Here is a 27883-nt window from a genome sequence, read left to right as displayed (position 1 = left end):
CCTTAAAACAAGAAGTTATATCACAAAGAGGGACCGACTTAGATCTTCATGGCTAGTTTAGTAAGTCTCAAATAAATATTTTATCATTTTTATGACATGGAATGATTGGTTTAGGTTGTTATAACATGTCATAAATGTTGTTAGAATTACTTTGTTAAATATAATACAAATATCAAAATAATATTTAAAACGTAACATTAACAAAGAACAATCAGCTATGCTCATAGCAGATTTCTGTAAGTGTTAGCACCCTTTGCTTAAAACGGTCTAAACATCTAAAACAAATCAAAACAAATCAATACAACGAAACACATACAGGCACAGAATGTAAACAAACAATAGTGTGAGAAGAAACAGGTCCATTTTTGTTCTAAATGTTGTAATTTTGGATGTTAACACTCCTGTTTGTGTTTTGAGTCAGAGAATAATGTGTGGATGTATGTGATTTGGCTTTTGTGCCAATTAACAGGCCTTAATTACAGCTGAATGGAGAGTGGAGAGCTTGATGGCACTTTGAGGCCTTCAAAAGGCTCGTCTGCTGTCTGATTGGACATTGATCTCTGTGCGGCGTCTGTAATTCAGCGCGCAGACACTAAGTGCCTATCTCAAATTGTTTGTTGTTCTCTCGACGAGCGGGAGCCGCCAATTAACCCCTCGTCATTAGGGTCGTTTATCAGCATTGGTAATTAAGATGCTAAACAGTGTTCACGAGACACTAGCATCTTCATTGTCTGCATTGTTGAGGAGAGCGAGAGCGGGGTGGTGGTGGGAGGATTGCTGATTTCCTTGGCAGGATTTTGATACATTAGCATGGCACAAGTGAGTTTAAAATAGCCAGAATACTTTTTATGTAGCATCACTGAAGTGACAGAATGTTTTTTTTTTTCCTAGTCCAAACCATGAGGCAGAAGAAAGAGAATGTCTGGGAAGGCGTGCCAAATTCCCAAGTCAAGAAAGTTAGGCTTGTCAAAACAGACACCACATTGGGCAAACAGTGGCAGCTCAAAGCACAACTCCGTCAAGGCCTCGAGCATCGACATAAAGTTTGCGTGGTATCGTCATCGTTTAGTGTCCCGTTGACCTTGTCTCTCAAAAGTACGTCCAGGTGTTCAACGCCCCATCTTCTTAACAGCTCGACGGCTCTGAGAGGCGGAGCACGGCTCAGGTTAACTTCCTGTAACCCAAACTCCAAAGAGAGGGGGGAAAGGAGAATTAGTATGTACTTGCACAGAACGCACAGACTATTGTCGAAAGTGGTGTCTTGTGTCTTGATCTCATTACAAAGCTAAATAAGAAGAGCAGAAAACTGTAATTCAAGTGTTCCCATCTCAGTTCATGCCGATGTCATGTGCTTCCACTCTCCATTCAAGCTTGTATTGTATGTAATTATGTGATTAGTCAGGCTCTTATAACTTGTGTGGAAGTGCTAGAGTTGGTTGGTGCGTAATGGTGATGAAGTTTCACCTGGACTTTGTCCATTAGAAACATACTCCAGACTGGCTTCCTGAAGTGAATGGGAGCGTTCATCATCAGAGTTTTTAGGTTTCTTGGATGTAGCCATTTGATAATAAAGGCTTTTTAATTCACAAGAGTGCCATGGTCATTCTGAAGTATTTTTTGAGGGAGCGTTCATCAGTTTATGAGCGTCTGATTGGATGATGCATGTTTGAAACCGTAACATAGTCGATCAGTTGAATTCTAAGTTGACATATATACAACATCACTTACATTTAAGCTAAATAACTGTTTATTGTTCATGTATTGGTAATAATAAATATAATTATTTGTTATACATTGGTCTTTTATCATATTGCTGTTGCCAAGTCAGTCAAGACTAAAGTGCCTTTGACTTCAAATCTGCTTTATGCTGTGAATAACACTCCTTGGTAAAATCATTGCAATGCATAGCCTCTTGTAGCTTATTTCTTAAGTACACCACAGATACAGCGGCCCAAAAAAAAAAGGATTTGGACATTCAAACTCTTTTACAAATACTTACATTCACAATGTGGAAATATAAAATCAATATCAAACCAAGAAAATATACACTCCTGTTCAGAAGTTTGGGGTCAGTGAGATTTTTTCATTTTTTTAATAATTTATTTATTTGTATTTTTTAAAAATAAATAAATACTTTTATTCAGCAAAGATGCATTGAATTAATGAAAAGTTACTTTTTGGTTACGTTGAAAATGTTGCATACATACATACATAAATAAATAAATAGTAAACATGAAATAATTTTTAGGGACCAATTCTCACTATTAACTAGTTGCTTATTAGTATGCTTATGAAGCACATCTTAATGCCTTACTCTGCAGAATATGTGCAGAATATTGTATTTTATCTTAATATTTTATAATATTTGATTTTATAATATTTGATATATATACGTATATAGTTTGAAGTTTGAAATCATAATTTTAGAATGATTTATGAAGGATCATGTGACACTGAAGACTGGAGATATGGCTATTTATTTAATTTTCCGATTTTTTTTTCACAGCATTTTTGATCGAAAATGCATAAATGCAGCATTTGGGCATAAGGGGCTTTTTTTTTTATCTTATTGACCCCACACTTTTGACAATTCTAGCCTTTTTCTCAGAACTTCACTTTGAATCAATCATCAATTTGTTTTTTGAATCAATTTGGATGTTAATGCAGGTTGTCGTAGTGGAGTGTCCTCAAAAAATGATTTGTAATGACATATGTAATCAGTTGGTTCGGCCATGCTGGATGTTGGGGTTCGGAGGGCGATAAAGATTATATGATGTGATGCATTTGCATACCCACAATCCTGGGTGGGAGGATTGCTGATTTCCTTGGCAGGATTTTGATACATTAGCATGGCACAAGTGAGTTTAAAATAGCCAGAATACTTTTTATGTAGCATCACTGAAGTGACAGAATGTTTTTTTTTTTCCTAGTCCAAACCATGAGGCAGAAGAAAGAGAATGTCTGGGAAGGCGTGCCAAATTCCCAAGTCAAGAAAGTTGGCTGCTATTAATAGAATAGCGAGTGATTATTTTTGAAGCAGAGCGGAATGATATCATTGCTTCGTTTGGATCATTATTTAAGGAGCTCATGCACATTTCCTGAATTACTCCAAACATTATTATCACCTCTTTATTAGATCATTGTTATTTATTGTTTTGACTTAACCTTTATGCAGTCACTCAATTAACAACAACATCCAGGGACTGTGTTAAATATAAACCATTGCAGGAATTATTCTACGAAATTGCTGATTATGTTTAAATTTGATGACCACATGTTTTGCGTCATTTATAACAATGTAATTACAATGTAATAACTGTAGTACAATGCAATAATAAGCTTTAGGGAAGCTTTCTCCATTTCTACCCTTTTTGAGTAAGCAAATAGAGTCCAAAATTGACTATTTGTATCACATTTGTATCAATCACAGGTGTTATGATAACACTACAACCTCTGACATTCTCCAAATGTTGCTCCGTTTCTCCGAAGTGCATCTATCTCACCTCTGCATTCACCTTCTCTCCTCCACCTCTGATGGAAATCAGCCTCTCCGCCCAGCGTGAGGCTCAGATGGATGCAGAGGGTCCGGATCAATACCAAAGGTCATTCTGCTAAAAGGCCTTTGGCTCCACAATATGTAATCAGTTGGTTCGGCCATGCTGGATGTTGGGGTTCGGAGGGCGATAAAGATTATATGATGTGATGCATTTGCATACCCACAATCCTGTGTGTTGTGCACATTGGAGGCCCACCCTGACCTAATTAAATGCTGCTGGATAACAGTCAAGTCATAAGCACAGCTAGCCTGGGCTTTTACAAAAGCTCAACTTTAACTTAAAGAGATTAGACAACTTTTGCAAGATATTAGCTGTTCAAAAATGAGAAAAATGTCCCTAAGCCTCTTGAGCGCGAGGGGTGAGCAAACAGGGGCTCTTTTGTTCCCGCAAAAGGGCCGGGCAGTGCCGGGCAGGGGCCTGGCTCCGAGACGCTGTGTGCGGGACCGGGCAACACTGCTGATCCCTGCCCCTGTAAACCCAATCAGCTCCGGGAATTAGACAGGGATTAGACTCCAACCTACCAGCACAGCACTTGAAAAAATATAAGGACCGGGGAAGGGGGTGTCCGGCCCACCCAGGAGATCACGGCGGTAGCGAGAGGAGGCGAGTGACGCAAGAGGAGAAAAGGGAGGAAAATCGAGACCAGAAAATCATTTGTGCATTAAGTCACATCATTTTTGATTTTCACAAGAAAATCAATTTTTTTCAAAGATGCATTCAATTTACAAATTAAAGGGACAGTAAGAACAATTATACTATTACAAAAAAAATAAAATCTAATTAAAAGAAATGCAGCTGTTTTCTACATTAATAACAGAACCATTAATTATTCCAAACTTTTAATGGTACTCCAGTTCATGTTAACCAATGTAGTTTACTAATGTTATCAAATGGAACCTTATTGTAAAGTGTTACTCATATATTAATATTTGCCGTCTCTTACAACACGATTCTAAAATAGAGCGAGAAATCCCAACAAATGGCTTTTCATCAGGTCAGACGGCTGGAGAATGTGATAGCTCTGTGCGAATGTGATAATCGATGAACTCAGAAAGCCTCATTGTGGCCTCGCGTCAATCCCTTTCTCTCTGCGGTGGGCGAGCGGAGACAGATAAAGACACACAGATGCTTTGGTGTGTAACGAGGCCTGGCCCCTGTCATCACAAACCCCTCGTTGTGCCTGTGCAATCCTCTCACACACATACAGTGAGATAGAGGGTGGCTAGACACAGCAGCCATGTGAGGGGTGTCATATGGAAGAGCTTTAGTCCCGGTATCATCCTATCAAAGGAATGCTGCCTACGCCTGGATCTCCCACAAAGCCACCTCATGTGTGCCAGTCTAGAAAGGTGCAGGGGACAGAGCCACTCTGCCAGCCCACCGTAGAAACACACACACACACACACACACAGTGCAGGTCATCGTGCATGTTTTAGCCTTTACACATGACCATTTGTTGACACAATTGTTACCTTAACTAACTAGTGCAGTCAGATTCAGTCATATTTAAACTGACATTTTAAACTTAACCAGTTAATTTAGATCTTACCATACAAAGCACAATTATTTTATTTTATTTTATTTTAAAATATATTTTATTTTAAAATATATTTTATACAATCTGGGGTTTAAAAGACAATATTCAGTAATACCATTGTTTTAACTGTGATCGGATGAGAACCAAGTTTTATTTGAGTTTATAGCTAAATCAAGTTTGTACGAAAATGGATGAACTTTGGTGAATTAAACATATTTCAAATCTTAATTGATGCAACATTGACAGTTATTTGATCTTATATTGATCTGAATAATGACACTGTTTTCTTCTGTAGAAATTGAAGTTTTCATAATTGATAAACATTTGACAACATTATTCCTGTTATTTTAATGTGAGGTTGCTTTGAAACATATGCTCACATGCTATAGTTTCTATATATATTAATTGTATGTGTGTTGTGGGCGATGATGATGGGTGATATTAGAACTTTAAATTAGAAACTGTATGTAAATTTTGTTTAATGTCCAATACCAGGCAATTTAATTTTCATTATAAACCAAGTGAATAATTCAAGAAGAAATATTGGCCCATACTGTATCATGCTTCTGTAATCCTATTGATTTGAAGACCAAATTTGGACTTAAAAATGAATGATAAAAATACAACTAAAAGGTCAAAAGTGGGCGCCTAAAGAAAATTATAAATCTGAACTATTTTTCATTTTACTTATTTCCCCCCACAATTAAATATCCAAAACCAATATATTAACCAAAACAATGTCCAATATACAATGCAGCAAATAAATAAATAAATAAATAATCCAATAACACAATCGTTTTGTCATGGCCACTATCCAATATAATGGTGGACATTATATTTTTTCCACTAAAATATTGCAAAAATAATATTCAGTACTGACTGATTATTATATTTAACTAAAAATGACCAAAACCATAAAAAAATATTTGAATTACTTGAACTAAAATTAACATTCATTGAAATAAAATATATTAAAATGTTATCATAAAAAGTAATATCCATTTTCGTTTAGCTTAAGTTACTTCAAGTTGAAGTGCTAAATAAACTAAAACTACAAATAGAAACTAAAACTTAAAATAAAATGCCAAAAACACAACAAAAATACTAAACCTTTAACTTTAAATGAAAATCATGATAGGAAATATTAAAATAAAACATTATATTTTTTATTTATTTAAACAAAATGTTATATAAAAATATGATAGTTTATCAATGATACAAAAACAGCACTGCGACTGATGCAATACTAGTAATGATAAATACTAATTTTGGACAAAAGAGATGTTCTTTGATATATTCTGCTTTCTTAACGAATAGAATTACAATATTGGTTAATCCCATATCCACAAAGCACTGATGCCGATTATCACTAATACCATTAAGGTGACACTATATAATGGTTCCCTGATCACATTGCTTCTAAAACCAAACTTTGGCTGTGCAATTCTTAAAAAAAACAAAATAAAAACAAGGACAGAAGAGAGCGATAACATAGAGGCTGTTCCTTCAGTCCATTTCCACAGCCCTCCCCTCCTGTCCTTGTACCTTGATTCCTGTTTAATATAGAGACTGATGAGCCCAATTTGGCTGCGTTTCTCCCACTGCTGGATGATTAATAGTGCTGTAAGGTAGCATCGGTGAGCTGTCCTCTCCTTCGGCCCGCTCGTCATGCTGATAGCTCTGCCCCGCGCCCTGAATTGATGACAGAGGCTGGCCATTTGCAAATCAAATGGAGGGAGGCTGACTGTAACTCTGACACCTCCATGTCCCCTCTCTTTCTCTCAGTCTCTCTCCCTCGCTCGTCCACCCTCTCGTTACTCCCTATTTCACTTATTTGTTAAGTGTCTCTCCCATTTGTTATGCAAATGAGACGGGTGAGAGCCGGGGGTACGACATCATCTCCAAAGCATGATAAATATTTGATCAGGCGTAATGGAAATTGTCAAGCCCGTCTAATTGTGTCACACATTATCTGAAGGGAAGTAGCAAATTTGGACATAGCCTTTGATCTGTCTCTCTCTCGTTCCTGTCTCTCTCAGCCGGCACATACGCTCATTTGACTTCTTTTTTTCTCCCTCCAATCGCAACGTGCTCCTCGCCTCTCTGCTCATCTCGTACAAGCAGAAAACTCTTTTGTGGTATCACACGAACAAGAGAAGTTGTGTCATTGAAATCTCCCTTTCCTTTGTATTTTGCCTGGTGTCCCACTCCGCTCTGTACTCAGACCTTTTTTTTTTCCCTTTGTGTTGTGCATTGCATCCTTTGCAATTTTGTTTTTTCCTGTTTGAGGAAATACGAGCCACACAGAGGCTGGTTTGCCTCTCTCTTGTGTTTTTAGATGCATCAGACAAGCTTTAGCTCGCACTGTGGTCTTTTTTTACGAATAGATCTGACCGAAATGAAATTGGCCCTTTGTCAATTAGACTATAAATTAGCCTAACTAATATTAAAGTCAATCATTTCAGCATTCAGAGTCATTAAAACCACCATTTGAATGAGACAACTCATACATTAAAAATAAATCAGCATGCATGATCTAACATAATGGTCAATATTTTGTCAAAATTATCACTTTTTCTTATATTACAAAGTAACTCCAGCATTTTCTTATACACTTTTTTTCAATAGTTAAAACATACAACATCTTGATACATTATATATTATTGATGCATTACACTATATATATATATATATATATATATATATATATATACACACTGTATATAGTATTTCATAATACATTAAGGTTTTTAATGTACAGTATCTTGCTCAGGCCACTGAGTTTTCCTCCATGTCTCTACTCTCTCATCTGTGACAGTAGTCACTGTCTGAAACCTCTAATCTTTTCAACAAAGACTAAACACGTTGATTAGTTAGGAAGGAATATATCAAATAGGAATCAGTTCAATCATCACTTGCCCGTTACGCAAAATAATCAGGAAGGCCAACACAATAAAAGGACAGAAGATACTCATAGTTACACGCAACCAAAAATAGAGTCCATCGTATTAATCTACAATGTAACGTATTAAAATGACATATTATGATGATTTTAATAACATATATTATTTTAATAACATATATATATATATATTCTGAATGAAGTGGATTAAAAATAGACAATAGTATGTTACAGTTGTGCTGATATTCAGTACAACAGCACTCTGCAAGTTGGCTCATTATTGGCTGTTTTACGCAATTCTGGGTTACTTCTGCTATTCTATTTTAAACCTCCCTGCCATACTTAGCAAGTGGGCTAAAAACTGCCACATGATTCAGACGTGATCACTGTTTTTTTTACTCCAAACTGGAACATGCTCAGCGAGAAGGCACTCGAGAGGCAGGCACAGCACTGTTGATGCCTCTGGCTGCGGTTAATGGCTGGGTTGTGTGCGCAGAAAGCACTTTGTGGCAGTAAAGGTTGTGGAGTCTGCGTGCATCTGGCTCTTGTGTTACTTTCTTTGCTCGTCTTCCACATGGCTTGGAGGCACGGAGTGAGCTACCTGCTGGATCTCAGGAGAGCGGTGGGATATTTATTCAGCCAGCGTCCACTCTGACCTCCCGTGCTTCCCCCAGCAATGGGATGTCTAGTCGGAGCGTTGAAACAAAATTTGTGGAGGTACCGCGGGGAGCAGCAAAGAGCTCTGAGCGCCACTGTCTGACGCATGACAAATAGTTGCTCTGCGCCACTTCGTCCCCGGAGAGGGACACCTTATTTAGGATGTCGCGTGGTGAGCAGAGTCAAAGATAACAGAGACAAAGCAGGGGGGTCAGCTCAGATTACCTAGGAGACCACCTCCGTTAAAGGGTGCCATTTGTTCCCAAATCGACCTGACGACCCCCCTAATTACCAGCCAATTATCTGGAATTCGCTGCAATTCACTGGCGCTTTAAACAGGAAAATTGCCTTTCATTCTCCGACCGCTCACCACGTCCCGCCTCTCTACCACTGCACTTGTAGCGCAGTCTCAGGTACGAGGCGTTATTTATGTGAGCGAAAACCAGCCCGCTGCTGCTAATGAAGTCGCATGCTCTGCTGAATTTTAATTAAGTGAAGGAACACGTTGCATCCTTAAGCATTTAGGACATAGTGGAGTGTATTATAAAGAGGCCGTCCTAATTACTGTAGCTTACCGTGAGGCCTGGCCTCAGTCGTATTGATATGACTTTAAACAAAACATTCTTTAAAAAACATGATTCTGGAACATGGAAATGCATCTAGATGGTGAGAGTTAATGTTTGCAAAATGTCAATTATTTGTATGAAAACATACAAAAAAACAAAAAACAACCACAACAAAAAAACTGTATGAAAGTCCACCTGTGAACCTATCATAAGCAGAAGTGTAAGTAGATTGTGCGATTTATTTATTTATTTTATTATTATAATTTTTTTTTACAATATGCCAGCTCACATGTGTTTGGACATATTTTGGTCATAGAGTATATTACAAAAGAGCGTTCTATTAACATTTTTTATACGTATCGAAACAAAACAAAATTAAACTGAACAGAAACATACATTAGCACTTTTCTGCTTAATAAAAGCAAATTATTACATGTTATTACAGTTAGTAACTGTAAACAAATGTATAATTATTTTCACAAACATAAATTTGAGCAAAATACAGAAACGTTTATTATAATGTGAGTATGCTAATATGTATTAGACTGAATAAAACACAAGATCAACTATTTTACAATTATTTATATCTCATGTATACAGTATAAGCATATTCTGATTTGTATGAATTTTTTTTAGAGGTTTATGAAGATGCGATGATGCATTATTAGACTTGAAAGTACAATAGAGACTCTACTGTGACTCAAAATGTACTTTCCCATTGTGTTGAAGTGTAGCTTATATACATGATATATTGACAGGTGTCTGCAGTTATGTAAGCATAAACCATACTTGAAAGCTGGTGTTCTTGTTAAACAAGCTCTTAATCACTATTAAAAAAAAAAATGCAAGAAATTATTTAAGTGCAGTGAGTACATATTGAAGAGTTCAGTCTAAATGATTAGATCACTTACCAACAAGACAATTCTCAGTAATGCAGTTAATCAACTGACCTTATATTTCATAAATTATCGTTTTGTAATAAAAACTCCTGCTTTAAACACTTATACAGTTGAATGCAGTTTAGGCTCATTATGCAAAAATATTTGACCACAGAAAGCCACCATTGACCAATCACTGTCATGAAGTTTAGAACACCGTGTAATAAGCAAATTTGACGTATAGTAAATGATGTTGAAGGTGCAAGTGTGTGATTTCTAGGCCACTAGCAGCAACAAACAGAACCGCAAGATTTTTTTGAGGGCCCAAGTGGGTTGGACATAACTACATTGGCTCAGCCAATTGCATGAGTTTGGGGCGTGGCTACTGTGACAGGGTGAGTGTATGAAACTTGTCGGAAAACAGTCATTATTTTTCATACCTGTTTGGTGCCTTTAGTAGTGCATAAAAGTAGTGCATATGTTTTTTATGAAATAATTAAGGTCAAGATGTTGAATTGACCATCAGCTATGGAGTGGCACCATGCCGTCTCCAGCGGTTAGTGGTGTAGGTCCCCCGTTGGTCTGGCCACCCATCAGAGAAGCAGGTCAGGCCCCCTTTCCCAGAATTCTTAGAGCTGAGCCCATTGTTTGTCAGTCGTGTATATGTTATTATTATTATTATTATTATTATTATGATTATGATTATTATTATGATTATTATTTTTATTATTATGATTATGATTATGATTATGATTATGATTATTATTATTATTATACTACCAATTATTTTCTTTCCATCACTGCATCTCTTGCCTCCTCAGACAAATAATTATGTCAAAACATTAACCCAAAGCTTTATGGAACTTCATTTAAATTCCTGCTTTTCAAAACTCTCCACTGCAATCACTTGAAGAGACAGTATTTCTTTCAACTGCTTCATTTCTCCAGTGAAGCTTTCATTACAAGGATAAAACGGCTTGAGCAAATTAGGTTCAGATCCCTCTCGCTTCTCCTCTGATGTGATGTGTTGTGTGTTTCATCACTCTCGAGGAGGACTAAGTGACCGGACTGACCACGCAGGCCTTCATCAGTCATAGAGGATCATATTTACATTAGTGAGTTTTGACATTGGGAGAAGTTTTCCTGGCTTATGTTTAAGTGGGCTTGAACATAAGTAGATTGACCCTTGCTCACAGCAGAACCAAATAAATGCACTTTTTAAAACAGTCTAATTGAACCTGACGTTTTATTAATTTAGTGCTCTTTCTTTTGTGCCAATAAAATTTGGATCACAGATTAGAGGTGTCATATAGAAGATGCTATGAAGGGGAAAAGTAAAGTAAAAAAAAAAGAAAAAAAAGTAATTTTGTAATTTCTGTAGTGCTCAAAGCCTGTTATCACAAAATTTTAAATTAATAAATAATTATAACATGTCTACTGTTAACCAGCGGAGATTAAATAAGGTTTGACTATAATATTATAGAAAAACATAATGCACATTTAATGCAAGATACTGGCATTAGAAAAAAAAATACTAATAATAAACTGTGCAGGATTTTTTTTTCACTTTGCAGAGTGATTTGACTGTGTTTCAGGCTGGACTGGGTCTCTGTAAGAGTTCCTGTGTCATTTATCAGCCATATAGGCAGTGTAATGAAGAAAGCCCGGCTCTTATCTCTCATGGAGGGTGTATCACCCTCTGTGTGACATTTCTCATAGTCGCCTTTCCATGTAGTGGTCATTTCTTTATAAATGTCATTCTCAGCTGAGGTTGTGATTTATGAATGTCAGGATAGGTGAGACGGTGGCTGTGTTCTGGCTGGAGTACTGGCATACTGTTCACTGCAAAGTTTAGTGTGCAGTGTCTAGTGGCGACTTAAAAATAAATGCGACATGCACTAATAGATATTTGAAACAGTATTCTGCATCGCTGTCACATGAGATCCCTTGTGAAGAAGAAGTAGACCTTAGCATACTTTACTCCAGTGCTCCTTAGGGAGGAAAACGATATACTTTAAAATAACATACTTAGGCCTAAGTGTGAACTGAATGCAATTTTTTCGAACTCTTAATTGTGTGTTATTTACAATTATATGAAAATGTATAATAGTTTAAATTTCAATTAAATTGGTTTAGTTGAACTTAAGATTGCATTTATGACCTATTTACTGTATGTAGGACTTAAGTGCATCTTTATGTAATTTCACAATTATTTCTATTGGCTGTTGAACACGTGCTAACAAATGTACTAAAAAGCATTTATTGTAACTAAAATATACTGTAATGCCATCGATTGGAACTTGTATGTTGTGTATTTAAGTATATTAGTAATTTCACATTTGTAATGATAAAGTTGCAATTTAGTATAGTTAAACTTTTAAATGTAATTTAGTTTAAATTATAAACTCTTTACAGTATATCAAAATAAATACAGTATATCAAAAAACACACAACAGTTATAATTACTGTCAAGTACTATGTGGTATGTTAGTTAACACATTAAAATACTTCTTTAAATTGTGATAAAATATTATAAAAACATAATGATTTAAAATGTACTTTAAAACTTTATTTTATTAATATCTGCATGTACAGTCTTTTAAAAATATTGTTTTAAGTTTTGAAGTACACTACAAGTGCAGTACAATTAAGCACACTTCTTTTTCACAAGGGGTCATTGTCCAGTAATAATTTTTTTTGGGGAATATGTACATAACATTATTGAACTTTAACGATATCTGCAATACATTTATGTTGGTTCTGTTCTGTTTACCCTGGGGGTTCTTGCCCAGAACAGAACCATACCGCCAATCTAAACTGTATGCTAATTGTCAATCATATTTGACGATAGTGGTCCTGACAGAAATGGTTGCTTTTTATTTTTAATGCAGTTGTGTTCCATACTACTTTTTGAAATACACTACTATTTTTTTAAATAGTAGGAAGTATGCAGTATATACTTTGTATGCAGTATGATATAATTCCATTCTGAACATAGAAAAAAAGAGGAAAGAGATGTCAAATTGAGGCTAGTGTTACTTCCAGTTAACTCATGCCAGTGCATTGCATTGTGGGAATCAGTATTTCGTGCGGCGTGATCTGTTGTATACTCCACATGTTGGCAAAAGTAGGTTATGCGGTCACTGCATGCAGAAATGTGCAGCACACAGTGCTGTGTGTGGACGGTACTGGAGCCGCTGTATTGAGTGCTCGGTCTGGCTCCTGGCGGGTCAATGAGGCAGAACGGCGTGATTAGACGGCCCAGTGCTGCGGCTGGCTTATTGAACGACCCCGGCTAATTCACTTGACCCGCTCGCCCGAGTCCACACACATGAGAAGAGCAGGTGCTCTGTAACAGTACGTCAGTGTTCTGATCCAGTGTGATGCCTCATGTACAGTTCAATGTACACCAGTATCTCTGCTGTGAAATGTAGCAGTGACTTTTTTTTTTTTGCCATTGAAGAAATTCAACATTTTTGAGCTCCTCTTTTGTGAGATGGCTTATTTTGTTCTGCAGTATGTTTTGATTTCTGGTCATTTTAAGAAAATCATTTAAGGAAGTTCTATAAAGTGGTGTGGGAATTGAGAGCTAAAGTTGCTCAGTAAACGTGAGGCATAAGAGTGAATTCTTACAGAATTACAAGCTATAAGTTCATTTTGATATTTATATTTTCTTAACCATCCTTTGAAATGTTGATATTACCCAGATTTCTGTCATTTTATCTAACAGGTACTGAGCCCTGTACATGACTTGCAGAAAAGGGGGAACATTTTTCATAATTTAAAACTTCATTCCACTAACTTATTTATTTGTTCCTTCATTTTAGTAAATCATTGACACATTACTAATTTGCTACATTTTAGTAAAATTTGTAGTTAAATTGTGGGCATGATTTAGCCTACCTAAAATGAGGGAGCAAATGAATAAGTTGCAGCAATTTGTTGCAATCTAACTTAAACTAGGGTACTAATTAATAAAGTATAGGAACAAATTCTTAATTCATAAGCGCTTTTTAAAATTTTCTTCATTTCACGTGTGGATTTTATTATTATTTTTTTTTACATTACAGTGTGTCCTGTGGAGAAAAAAAATAATAAAATAAAATAAAAAAATAATACTAATTGTCATTTTAAATCTTTACCAATATTTGCTACTATCCTTTAAACCTCTAGGTTTTACCTAAGAAGCGTTCACTAATTTAAAATGTAATATTCATATAATATTGTTTCATTTTTACATAAACATATCTGTTACGCTGAATAATAATGAAACATTATTTCATTCACTTTTTGACATTTTATTTTCATGAAAGTTATCTGAAACATTATAGTACACACTGTTGTATGTTGTAAATGTCAACTAATTCTCATTAATCTGCATCTACATGTCTACTAACTCTCAGAGTAGACAGGGTAGGTTTAGGGTTAGTAGAATGTTGACAAAGAAAGTGTTAGAAGATATTAAGCAGACAGTCTACTAATACTCTACTAACTGCTAGTTGACATGTAGGTGCAAAGTTACTTACTGTTAATAGAATGTCTAAAGTGGACTATCGAAATAAAGTGTTACCGTAATTTGTTGTAATGTAATTTGATGCGGACAGATTTGAGACTGACGCTCCAGTCTTTATACTGTCGATTTCCCACCAACAATGACATCACTTCCTGGAGAATAATGTCATTAAGGAAATGGCTTTTGTTGTCAACAGTAAAACAGTATTCCCAGGAAAACATGCTTTGTTTGAAACATTTCGGTTTTGAGAAAGGAAAAAATAAAGCAATACATGCAACTTTTCTTAATACATTTCCAGTTTTTCATATAATTGAAGCACCTGGATATGATCAAATATGACGACATCCACTCAAACCAAAGTAGTGAACTGGTATAAAATCCCATCTATGTTTACTCAGTTGTGTTATTGTGATAAAATAAAATTAGTATGACTTCCATCTTTAAAAATTGTGAGGACTTTGACGATAAAGAGAGCAAATTGGAGTAATGGCGGCTCACAGCAGCAGTGTTTCATTCTGCACTCTTTGTATTTGCTCTGTTTTTTCTCACTGTTGTTTGCCAGTTTCTTCTACTGTATCTTTACAACCCCCTCAACCACTACCCTCTCTCTCTCTCTCTCTCTCTCTCTCTCTCTCTGTTTCTCTGAAATCCCCCTCCTTTGCTCGCGTCCCCGTGCGCCGGCAGGTCAGTGGCATGCTAACACTTTTGTCAGTGTGATTAATAGCATGCTGTATTGTCGTTAATTCACTGGCTAATGACTAAGAGCGGGGCCGGTCCAGGAGTAATCGGGTGATGTATAGGTGGGGAGTGCTCTCCGAGCCAGAGGTGAAAATCATTTCCCCAAACTCAGATACAGTCGCAAGCACAACCAATGGCTTTTCCTCTTAATAAAAATGAATGCTTTTCTCTCTTTCTCTCTTCTGTAATTCCCACTGAGTAACTAAATGAGGCTGCATAATACACCCAAACTCAGACGTTACTTCTTGGTTGGACAGACATAGAAATTAAAATATAGAAAGCACGTTCTTCAGGTTCATGCTGTTTTTTTTTTGTTGTTTTTTTTTTTTCTGGGGCATTGTGACATAAGATTGCTCTGATCTTACTTTGTGAGCTTGTGTTCAAAGGTCAAAACAATTGTGCATCTGCTAAAATAGTAACGGTCACACTTTATTTTAAGGTCCATTTTTCACTATTAACAAACCATTATCTACGACTTTTGCCTCAATAAACTCCTAATTTGCTGCTTATGAATAGTTGGTGAGATAGATGTTAAGTTTAGGTATTGAGCAAGATTAGGGATGCAGAATATGGTCATGCAGAATATAAGTGCATTTTTAATAATTATATATATATATATATATATATTTAATTATTTATATTTTTTTCCCCCCAACATACTCATGTACAGTATAGGCTGATATTCTGCATACAACATACAGTTTTGTTATGATGATGATATAGCTGTTGATTCATAATCTAAATTTCATAGACAGAAATCGTTCTGTAATTTAATTTTCATAATAAATTATATTTAAGTAGATATTGCTTATCCAACTCTTTGCAAATGAGCTTGCTTTGCTTACAGGAGCGTGTTTAGTGGAATCTCCCCACTGAAATAAAACTGCTTTGATGGCAAACTGGCATATATCCTTGTGTTTAAAATGAAACATGTTATTATTTATTGCTATCAGGGATTTAAAATTAATGCTTATGGTGGCTTTGGTCATGTGTACTGTCTATAATATAGAGGAGCGAGAGAATCAGCAGCAGTGTTTGTGGAGTAGAGTGTGTTATATTATATTATATTATAAAACAATAATAAAATATAATAGTGCTATATAATAATAATGTATTAATATGATCAAATCTTTAAAAAATATATACAATTAAAATAAAATGAGTGTAATTTCTGGTTATGCTTATTGGGCCAAATTTCAGTGCATACGATTTCTTCAGCTATCAGATGCTGTAGTGGTTCATGATATATGCTGCAAATGTCTCAGCTTGATTCATTGAGCTCACGGCTCACATATTCATTTTCTCTGAGATGAAGCTGCTGAAGTGTGCCAGTGCACCGGCCGCTCGGCACAGATCACTGTGTATTGACTGTTCAAACAGCTGAGGTGCTCGAGGTCACTTACTTTAGCACTCTCTCTTCAGCTGCTGGACAGACCACACACACATACTGAGTTTGCACTGGCCTGCAGAGTATATATACACTGACACTCTTACTGTGTGCATGTGTGTGTGTGTGTGTGTGGGACGTGTAAAGGTGTATTAGTGGGCTTACGTAGCAGAGTAAGTATGAGGGATCTCCTCTTGTCGTAATATTCCCCATGACACTGACCTTTTGAACAAACAAAAGTGCTACTTTAAGTGTTACTTGGAAATGTTCCCTGCTGCTTTTATGAGGGGAAACAGAGCATGTTTCTGGAAAGCAAATTTTGTAATGCTCTAGACTTTTTACCCTCTTCCAGCATGTTCATGGATCAATGAGAAATAAGAAGCACAGCTTACCCACTTTGCCCCACAATGCTATCGCACTTTAAATGGTTGCCAGATCTTTGCTATATTGCTGTTAAGGTGTTAAGGCGCTTTTAAGGAGCCCTTAAAAACATCTTTTGTTGACAACAAGTTGAAAGCATTTTGCATGACAAGTTTGGGAAGATGGTTGGCACATATTGTGTTACCAAATATAAGTCACCAGAAGAGATGAGTTTGTGCGAAGCAGAATTTAATGCAAATCAAGCCATTCTGAGACACTGAAAATACATGATCTTGAGCTGCTTTTGAGTAAAAGAACACAGTGTCGCGCTTCACTCTGAAACATGCAGTGCATATATTTCTTTAAATGAATAACAGCCTTTGCTATTTGATAATTGCACTAAGCCATATCACGATTATAGTTTCATTTGAATGAATCTTGCATCCGTAGTTGCTAGGTCTGTATGCTGCGATATGAGTCACGCACCAAAGCTAAATATTTAGCTTGAGTTTTGTTTTGTTTTTTTCTTTAAATATCTGACCTTAAGCACAAACAATATTAATAATGATCATTGCCTTAGCAAACACCACTAACTAGGTCTCTGGTGATCTGTGAATGTAAATGTCAATGAGTTTGCAACCTGGGCTAAAGATTGAAGCCATATTAAGGAGTTTATTGTTAAAAGATGTTATAATGAAATACTACTCATGCACAGATTCATGTGTTGAAATGCCAATGAAAATGTATGTAGGTCAAAATCCTGAGACCGCTGGCCTATAGCACAGATATATATTCCACTCTTGAGGAAGAGGAGCACAGAGCATGCCAGTGTCTCTCATCCACTATATCTGCTTGCACTAATAAAGGCTTAAGTGACGCTTTTACAGTTTATCAAATAAATCTGATGCCTTCATGTCTACGAGCCGGCTGCACAGTAGTTTCCAGTGGAATAACAAAGCTGAACAAGCATTTCATTGTGGCCGCAGCTCAGAGGAGAGAAGGACCCCCAAGGTGTGAATTAATGATGATGGCCTGATGTAATCAGGATAAACAGTTCAGTATGAGAGCCAGAGCAAACAGACATTCAGAAGAAGGCACTTCACTTCCGGGAGTGTCAGTATCCAACAGAGAGCCCTATCCAAAGCATGTCAGAGCCTCAGTTTAAAGAGCTTCTTTGTTCTGTCCACACTTCTGCTAGATTTTCGACTAGTGGCATGAAGTCTGGTTCACATTGCAGCTAATTCTTACCACGGACAGCTCACTTAGGCGGGAAGAGACCATCTGACTGACATGTAAACCTGAGAAACTGTTTTGTTTTTGCACGTCCTGTGTCCTGGAGGTTACATAAATTGAGTGGTCTGCAGGGGAGCCATCAGAGATTAAGGACGTTTTCACACCTGGCTCATTTGAAGCATTTGTTCTAATGCATTTTCTCCATTTTTTTAATTTAGGCATATACGAATGCAACAGTATATTATTACTGTATTATAACAATTTAAAACATTTTATGGTTCTTCTGTAATTCTGTAATAAGATATTTTGATTTAGCAAGGATGTGAACATTTCAGAAGTTTCTGTAACATTCTGGAATATTGTGTAATGCAGAAAATGGTAACAATTTAAATCCCTGCTTCGGAACAAAGCAAACAATCTACAGATCTGAAAATGCCCCTCAGAATTCTCCTTTGGTGTCCTAAGCAACACTTTATAACTTAGATTTATGTTTGTACCTTCTGAAAAAAATGAAAATCGCTTTTCATTCTGATGGTTCTGATGTTTTGTTCATCAAATGTCGTTTAATTCACTTTTTCAGGGTAACTATCTGTTCATACACTACAGGCTTTTTAACTGGAGTATTTAATAGATTTTCCTACCCTTTCTATGGCTGTTGAAAATTTACTCGGGTCATATGCCAAAAATGAGAAGGGGAAAAAAGTTTTAATGGTTTAAAAACACTTTTGATTCTTGCAAACAGCACCAGATAGGCAGTGGTTATAAAACTTTAACTGATCTGTGAAAAGGGGAAGCTACTACTGGGCCACATGTTCTTGAATTAATTGCCTGGCTGCTTTGAGACTCCAATGAAAGTCTGACCATTAAAGAAATTGGTAAAACATTTCTTTGCCCTCAAAATCGCGAGATGACGCAGGAGCTGTTTTAAAAGCTTTTCATTTTTTACTGTGGAGCTTTTTATGATACACTGTGATTGCACAGAATTGTTGGTTTAAAAAAAACAAAGTTTTGTCACAAACATTTGCATCTCCAGTCCCAAACCAACTTTTGCATACTGTAAGTGACCATCGGAAGCCAGCGCATCTTTGGACTTAAATCACTAGTTATTACCAATAAAAAAATCATAAAAGTCATGTCATTCCAAACCCATAAGATTTTCATTCATACTTAAATAACAAATCTTATTGGTTCTTGCGGAAGCTCAAACGAACAGTTACCAAAAGTGAGTCGTCCAAAACTTTAGAAGTGTGCATTGGATGATTTATGTCTTTTATGACTACTCCCACAATGCTCTGGAACGTTCCAGAAAGGACTACAATATTCCAGAATGCTACAGAAACTTCTAGAATGTCCCCATCCTTTGCAAAAGCAAAATATACAAAAAAAAATCTCGCTATTTATAAACCATTTACCATGACTTTTGCCTCAATAAACTCCTAATTTGCTGCTTATTAATAGTCAGTAAGGTAGTTGTTAAGTTTAGACATTGGGTAGGATTAGGGATGTAGAATATTGTCATGCAGAAGTGTCCATTTGGGTGAATGCATTTTCAATGGAGTTAAAGAAATCGCTCAAGTTTCATTAACAATATCTTCATTTGTTTTTCGAAGATGAATGAAAGTATGGGTTTGGAGCGACGTGAGGATGGATAAATTATGACAGATTCTTCATTTTTTGGGTGGCTGTAGAGAACTGGTTGCCTGGGACAATGATCAGTTATGCAGTTTAGCATTATTTTACAAAATAATTGACCACAGAATGCTGTGATTGACCAATCAGAATGAAATATTCCAGAGTGTGGAGTAATAATGCATTTGATCAAATTTGTGTTAAAGATCAAACTTTCCAAGGGTTTTCACGGAGAGCCTTTCTTCTGGTATTTCACTCTCTCCTGTTCTTTCTCCCTATCTTTAGTGAAACCACTGACGTTTGACTTAAAGCCAACTTAGCAGTAACTGCAATTTATACTTATTCATGGCTTTGCTGTTGCTTATAAGTAAACAGTGTTTGAATGTGAGAGAAAGCAGTTTGGAGTCATAAACTTGTGTTGTTGGCAGCACTGGCAGGGGGGCCGAGTCTGGTTGATTGGAAGCACTCCTGGTGTAATTGTAGCCTAGTTAGCCCTGATTGCTGGTCCTGTGTTTGGATAGCAAACTGCAGCGGTGCTGCTACAAATTACAGTGAGTCCATCCATGCGTACTTGCAGAGTTGTCGTCATGGAGACTGCTCAAGGGCATTTTGTGGCCCGCCGAAGAAATTTAAGAACATCGTTTCAGGTGAGATATGTCAGGTCGAGTTTTGGAGATGGGTCAGTTTGGATCTCCAAGATTGACAGTTCCAGCTCTGATGGTCGTTGCATGATATCAAAGGGCTTGTACGTCATTTGTGCTTTGTGATGCATTTAAAACCAATGAAGAGAAACAGAACCTATTTTTAGCCGAGTTGTCCCTTTTGCAATCGTGAATGATAAGTACCGTAATTATGCTGTCAAGCAAAGAGTGACAATAAGCATAGATGGCTGACAGTGGTGTCAGGCCACAGTGTCGTTTGCTGCCATTATTTGTAAAATGATCAGACAGGAAATGGTCGGTGACTGTGAAATAGATGGCATCTTCCCTGCAGCGGCCTGTTTGAGTTACAAAACATCTAACTAACCGTGAATCCTTCATGAGCATCTGTTCTCTGGTTTAGGCAGAGAATCCTATTCACAGATCAGTGAGTATCACCATACATATTAACCAGCAATAGAAAAATGAATGGTTTGGTTTGAATCGTTCATGCTTGTTGCAATTGCTCGGTGATGTCAGTGGTCTCTTGTTGGTCAAAGTGGTTAAGAACTTGGACTTGTGACAGAACGGTTGCTGGTTTAATCTCCACATGGAATGATACTTATTTTGCTCATACTTACGGTTAGTAATTTGAACAATCCATAGCCCTACGGATTAAACTTTGGCACATAAATATGCCACTCCGTTTGTGTTATGGATACAAATGATAGCTATGATTTGTTTAGAAGGTCTGCTATTAGTTTTCTAAGTGATCTGTCTTATGATTTTTGCCAACCCATCTTGAGACCAGAACATCATAGAGACCTGGGGGGTTGACTCTTTAGACTCGAGACACTCACAACAACTTATCAACGCCCTGGCAAACAACCAGAATATCCTATCATTGTGAACAGGGAGTTTTTACAAACTAAAGGCATTTCACATGATGATAATTATGACGTATAATGTTTTAACAATTACCAAGTCCACACCACAATTATTACAGTAATGACACAAATCACTTTCAGAATGATTTTTTTTTCCAGTTGATGAACAATAAAAACATTGACAGCGTATTTTATTTTATTTTATTTTATTTTATTTTATTTTATTTTATTTTATTTTATTTTATTTTATTTTATTTTACAATGTATTGCATTGCATTGCATTGCATTTTATTTTTCCTATGGAACACAAAAAAAATCTTCACATTTTCCCAACAATTTATGTTGTTGTGTCTATTAAGCTCCAAAAACGGAGGCAGTGGATTTGATATGAAAGATATAGTGCAAGGTTTTCAGGTTTATGGTGTTATTTGTGGTCATTTTTTAGCCCTAAAAACATGGTCTCTATGGACTGTCATTACACAGAAAAGAGCTGCATGTACATTCTTCAAAAGTTCTGCTTTTGTGTTCAACAGAAGTAAGAAAATCACATGGGTTTGGAATGACATTTAGAGTTAAAATTTTAACTCCTTTTACAATCAGCCAATTAAATATGTGGAGAAATGAAGCTGAAGAACATTTACATTGTGTCTCTTTATTCTGCTAACATATTGCAAATATCTCTGTATTGTCTTTCAGATGACAGTGAGGCAGTAGACAGCATGTACGACACAGAGCCCAATCTCGTGACCGGCGAGAGCGCAGAAGAGGAGACAGAAGATGGCGTCATGTCCCCCATTGCGGTGGGGCCCACGTCCCCTCAGCTCTGCAATGAGGACTTCACTCCTAAAGAGGGCTCACCCTACGAGGTGCCCGTCTACATTCCCGACGATATTCCCATCCCTGCCGACCTGGAGCTCCGCGAGTCGTCCGTACCAGGGGCTGGCCTAGGAATCTGGGCCAAAGTCAAAATTCACATGGCAGAACGCTTCGGACCATACAACGGACTGCAGAGCGTCATGGTGAAAGAGACCACTTATGGATGGGAGGTACGTGGAGATGAGATGGCGTGCATTTTAAATGTTGATTTTTATAAGCTTCATCTGGAAGTTTGAAATTCAATTTGAATTTGAGAGAACTCCATTTAGGCCCCATCCCAAATGGCTGACTTGAAGTGGGCATGCAGTCTTGTGGTCTTTCAAGTATGTCCATGCTGGTTTGGCTGACTTCTAAGTGCTCTAGGACCCAAGAACATTGCGTCCAAGCAACATTACTTCACCAAAGTGTGGGCTCGTAGGAGGTCTGCAAGGGTCAAGTGCGCCATTTGAGACAGAACCTTAGTTTAGACTCTGAAGATGAACAGGGACTTCAAAGATTCAAGGGACAATTTGAGTGGTGCGTGTGGGTAAGTCAACCCTGCGGTGACTAGCTCATAGCCTGTTGGAAAGACATGAGCACATTATGGGGTAAAGATGTTCATTCCATGTCTCTGGGTTTTTTTGTCTCATCTCCCCCTTTTCTTTTCTTTTCTTTTCTTTTCCATCCATCCCTGAATTTCATTTAATGGTAATTTTCAAAACCCTGATTACTGAAGATATCAGCTTTTCTCCTCTGCCTACCTCTATTAGAATACACTCATTACCCAAGAACATTGCGTCCAAGCAACATTACTTCACCAAAGTGTGGGCTCGTAGGAGGTCTGCAAGGGTCAAGTGCGCCATTTGAGACAGAACCTTAGTTTAGACTCTGAAGATGAACAGGGACTTCAAAGATTCAAGGGACAATTTGAGTGGTGCGTGTGGGTAAGTCAACCCTGCGGTGACTAGCTCATAGCCTGTGGGAAAGACATGAGCACATTATGGGGTAAAGATGTTCATTCCATGTCTCTGGCTTTTTTTGTCTCATCTCCCCCTTTTCTTTTCTTTTCTTTTCTTTTCTTTTCTTTTCCATCCATCCCTGAATTTCATTTAATGGTAATTTTCAAAACCCTGATTACTGAAGATATCAGCTTTTCTCCTCTGCCTACCTCTATTAGAATACACTCATTTGGTCACGCCACATGATACGGGTTATGGGAGACGCGTGGCATTTGCGTGGAGCCATATTGAACTATTAATTTTCATTTCAACATGACATCGGAGGATATTGAAGTTGCTTCGGTAAGCTCATTAGGGCACATGCTGATTCCCCCCACATGACTGATCAGACGTGAGCCGCTCTCTCTCTCTCTTTTTCTCCTCTCTCTCGCTGTACTCGACTCCACTGATATATACCATTACACTCATTTAGAATTACATATGAACAGGGGGCAACCAGAAACGTTGTCCTGGGCCCTGTGATGGAGGGGGCCCACTGAGGTCCTGTATATTACATTCTACTCACTGGGCCTGAGTGAGAGGAGGGTCACCCGTAAGAATTTATTTCTGAAACATTTGGAACATTTTTATGCTTTCAGCAAGCATTAAAAGTCCAGTATTGCTAGACTTCACCATTTTTAAATGCATTAAACAAATTCTTAAGATTTTGACTAAAATCAATGCAGAAAAAGTCAAAAAATCAAAAAAAGACTAAAAATCAATGCAGCATGTACGATTGTATCCCACTGTGCAATGGATTTGACTTTTTATTTTTATTGCAATGAATGAACTGGGAAGTAATATAAATGTTTAAGATTTTTAACATCACTTTTTTGATAACCCTGCAAAAAGATAAGGACACAAAAAAATAACATTCCTCTGAGATAATACCTGGACAGCACTCGCTGAATTAAACATACATTATAGCATATACTGCGTACTTGTTCACATACTTTTTTTTAATTACTTGGCAATATGCAGTATACTAGCAATACAAAAATAGCCACTGAAACATGCAATAATCTGTGCAGCATTAAAAGTCCAGTATTGCTAGACTTCACCATTTTTAAATGCATTAAACAAATTCTTAAGATTTTGACTAAAATCAATGCAGAAAAAGTCAAAAAATCAAAAAAAGACTAAAAATCAATGCAGCATGTACGATTGTATCCCACTGTGCAATGGATTTGACTTTTTATTTTTATTGCAATGAATGAACTGGGAAGTAATATAAATGTTTAAGATTTTTAACATCACTTTTTTGATAACCCTGCAAAAAGATAAGGACACAAAAAAATAACATTCCTCTGAGATAATAACTGGACAGCACTCGCTGAATTAAACATACATTATAGCATATACTGTGTACTTGTTCACATACTTTTTTTTAATTACTTGGCAGTATGCAGTATACTAGCATTACAAAAATAGCCACTGAAACATGCAATAATCTGTGCAAAGCCATCAGCTACACATCATGCTTTCAGGAGGCTTTTTTTTCCCCTCAAGAAATTCATATTTCTGCTTTCAACATGCCTAGTTTTATTCCCTAGAAAAGACATTTTAAGATAATACCTGGACAGCACTCGCTGAATTAAACATACATTATAGCATATACTGTGTACTTGTTCACATACTTTTTTTTAATTACTTGGCAGTATGCAGTATACTAGCATTACAAAAATAGCCACTGAAACATGCAATAATCTGTGCAAAGCCATCAGCTACACATCATGCTTTCAGGAGGCTTTTTTTTTCCCTCAAGAAATTCGTATTTCTGCTTTCAACATGCCTAGTTTTATTCCCTAGAAAAGGCATTTTAGCTGTCTTGCTGCTTTGGGTTGGATTCGCCACTAATGATGCTCATCAGAATCCGATCTCAAGAGAAAGCTTCTCTCTCTCTCTCTTTCTGTCTGTTCTGTCTGCCTGACACAACGCTCAGATTTCAGCCCTGATTTACACACTCAAGTACTTTGGCTTTATGTTTTATAAAGAGCACACTCAAGGCCCTGGTTGACAGCGTAACGATTGACAAGGAGCACATCTATGGGTACTTGCTCGTACACACACACTTGCTAAAGACCAGAGAGACATCTGTTGGACCATCTGTGACAAACCATCTATACAAATGATACTTGTTAGCAGCTGCCGGAAAGCGGATGACAGTGGGTCGCCTTAATTTTAGGATTTTCTATTTAATTGCATTATTTCTTTTTATATTCAAGTGAATTTTAAACGTCATTTTTATGTTTAAAATACTTTATCCAATCCCAGCTTAGTATGCAGACAACTATAAGTTGGCAAAAAAAATGTACTGTTTACATAGTGACATAGTGTGGCAGTTTTAAAACATTGTTCTGTTTGTTTGAGAATACTCACACGACAACAACCAATGGCGTGACTTTGGGGTGGGGCTATCTGTTTGTCCAGCCAATCACAAGCAGGGGGAGTGTTTGGGAAACACTTTTGCATTTCTGTTTGTTGCTGCTAACTGTGCAGAAACCACACACTTCACCTTTAAGGGCTGTCATGTGGCAATTGTATTGCTCGCGTCTGTAATGTTATGTCTTAGGGCATTACATTTTTTACTCAAAATAAAAATAAAAACAATCAATCCCTATAGCTCAGAAACCTCAAGCTCATAAAACATCTGCTACAAAATGTGGAAAAAATAAAGGAACACATCTAAGCCACATCCTGTCTGCCCCGTTCGCCATGGTTTTAGGGTTCTGTGCTCTTATTTGGGATAGTCATAACAGTCAGACATACGCTCCCTGTGGAGCTGGACTCGGCTACGTCACCACTCCGCCCCGACCCTTAGACAAATAGACAGAAGAGAGAGAGCAGAGCAGCTAAGAGCAAAGAGAGTCAGAGGTGTTAATAGAGCGGGATTACAGAGCGGCCACAACGGGCCAAACACAGACAGATATCCACCGAGTGTTTGGATGACGGATCATATGCGCTCAGAACTGCAAAACATGCATATGTCATATACCGATGTCATGCTCTGGGTTTCCATCTGTGGTTCAATCATGACTTTTCCATATTTTAGGCTGCAAAGGATCAAAATATGCACACACAAGACCTTGGATGCCTGAATTTGTAGCTTTTTGGTTGATTGCAGACTTCATTGTAGTTCTATTCCAAAAATCTGAGCTGCCTTGTTTTTGACTGATTTGAAACGCCCTACACAGGCAGCAGCCACACACACCACACAAATACAGCTCATCATGTGAGAGATTAGCATTAGCATTTTTCTAAGTTAACATGCTGCTAAGTCAGCAACAAAAGAACTCGGAAGAATAACTGTATATAACACACATATATTAGGTTCATGTATTTATTTATTTTTAATCTTATTGACGATTTTTTAAAAATCCTAGACAGTGTTTGTTCTGTTTTGGGGGGGGTTGGTTATTTATGTATATGAAGAGTTCAGATGCAAATGCCTCTAAGTGCCGTTTGATATTTTCTAAAATGAGCAGTTTTATCAGGCTCAAATTAACTTAAATGATTTTAGCAAATGGCTGCAATATAACAAAGAGTGAAAAATTTAAGGGGGTCTGAATACTTTCCGTACCCACTGTATATATATATATATATGTATTTGTATTTGTATTGGTATTTGTATACACATATACAGACACTTAAGTGTGCGCTGAATAATGTTTTCAGACACTTAATTGCAATTTAATGTAATGTATTACAGTTTAAATTTATATAAATGTAACTATTTGAACTTAAGTAGAACTTCAGAACATCTATTTTCAATTTCATATTTTATTTTATTTTATTTTATTTTATTTTATTTTCAGTATAGTTAATTTCCCCTTCTTTTTCACCAGGGGCTGGTCAAACAGCTAAACCAGAAAAACTGGTGTGTTTTATTTCAACATGATACAGTCAACACACTTCTCTCTCCTTGCCTGGCATTTCAAAGGGATTATTGTCCTCTGAGCTCATGGCAAAGCATTCTGGTATTGCCTATCTCCCTACATGCAATGTCACAGTCATGATTTTGCCATAAGATTTCCAGACAGAGCCGATGTCTGAGAGCGTTTGCAGGTGTGGGTTAATGAGAAGAGGCTGCAGGTGAACAGGAAGTGCTCTTCTGTCTGTCCCCCAGGCTGTCCTGTCTCGACTGAAGAGACGTTAACTCAGATTCATTTCAGCGAGACGGACAGCTCAATCTCCGAGATGCTTAGCCCAGGGCTTCACTCCCAGAGACACTCTCTCTCTACCCACAAAGCACTGCTCAGGAACAAGAGACAGAGCCCGTCTATTTAAAAGCCATTATGATTCCCTTTATCACAACATATTATAACACCGACCCCGGACACAGACACTTTCACTCAGATCTGTTTCTGAGCGGGACTCTGGGGGCCTGGAGAGGAGGGTTTATAGCCAGTGGTCCTGTGGGTTTAGGGGGTGGATGGTGTGATGGCACTAGCTGGGGTATTGACGGAAGTGCCGGACACACAACAGAACGTGAGGCGGGACGCTGGCAATCCAACGTGAGATGCTGTCAGATTAGTTCCATAGGGGACT

The 27883-nt window shown here is 37.2% G+C and overlaps 1 protein-coding gene across 4 annotated transcripts in view; it reads left to right on the top strand.

Moving 5' to 3' along the window:
• The window catches only part of prdm16 (PR domain containing 16), a 224932-nt gene that overhangs the window by 47688 nt on the left and 149361 nt on the right, over window positions 1-27883 (top strand). For all 4 annotated transcript variants that reach the window (XM_016563994.1, XM_016563993.1, XM_016563992.1 and 1 more), the window contains exon 2: window positions 22179-22528. In XM_016563994.1, the coding sequence (XP_016419480.1) occupies window positions 22179-22528 (350 nt within the window). The remainder of the gene's footprint in view (window positions 1-22178; window positions 22529-27883) is intronic.

This window comes from Sinocyclocheilus rhinocerous, unplaced genomic scaffold (assembly GCF_001515625.1).
Source record: "Sinocyclocheilus rhinocerous isolate Xijiao unplaced genomic scaffold, SAMN03320098_v1.1 scaffold470, whole genome shotgun sequence".
Taxonomy (NCBI): domain Eukaryota; kingdom Metazoa; phylum Chordata; class Actinopteri; order Cypriniformes; family Cyprinidae; genus Sinocyclocheilus; species Sinocyclocheilus rhinocerous.
Note: the sequence above shows the minus strand (reverse complement) of the source record. Positions and strands in the feature narration are given on the sequence as shown.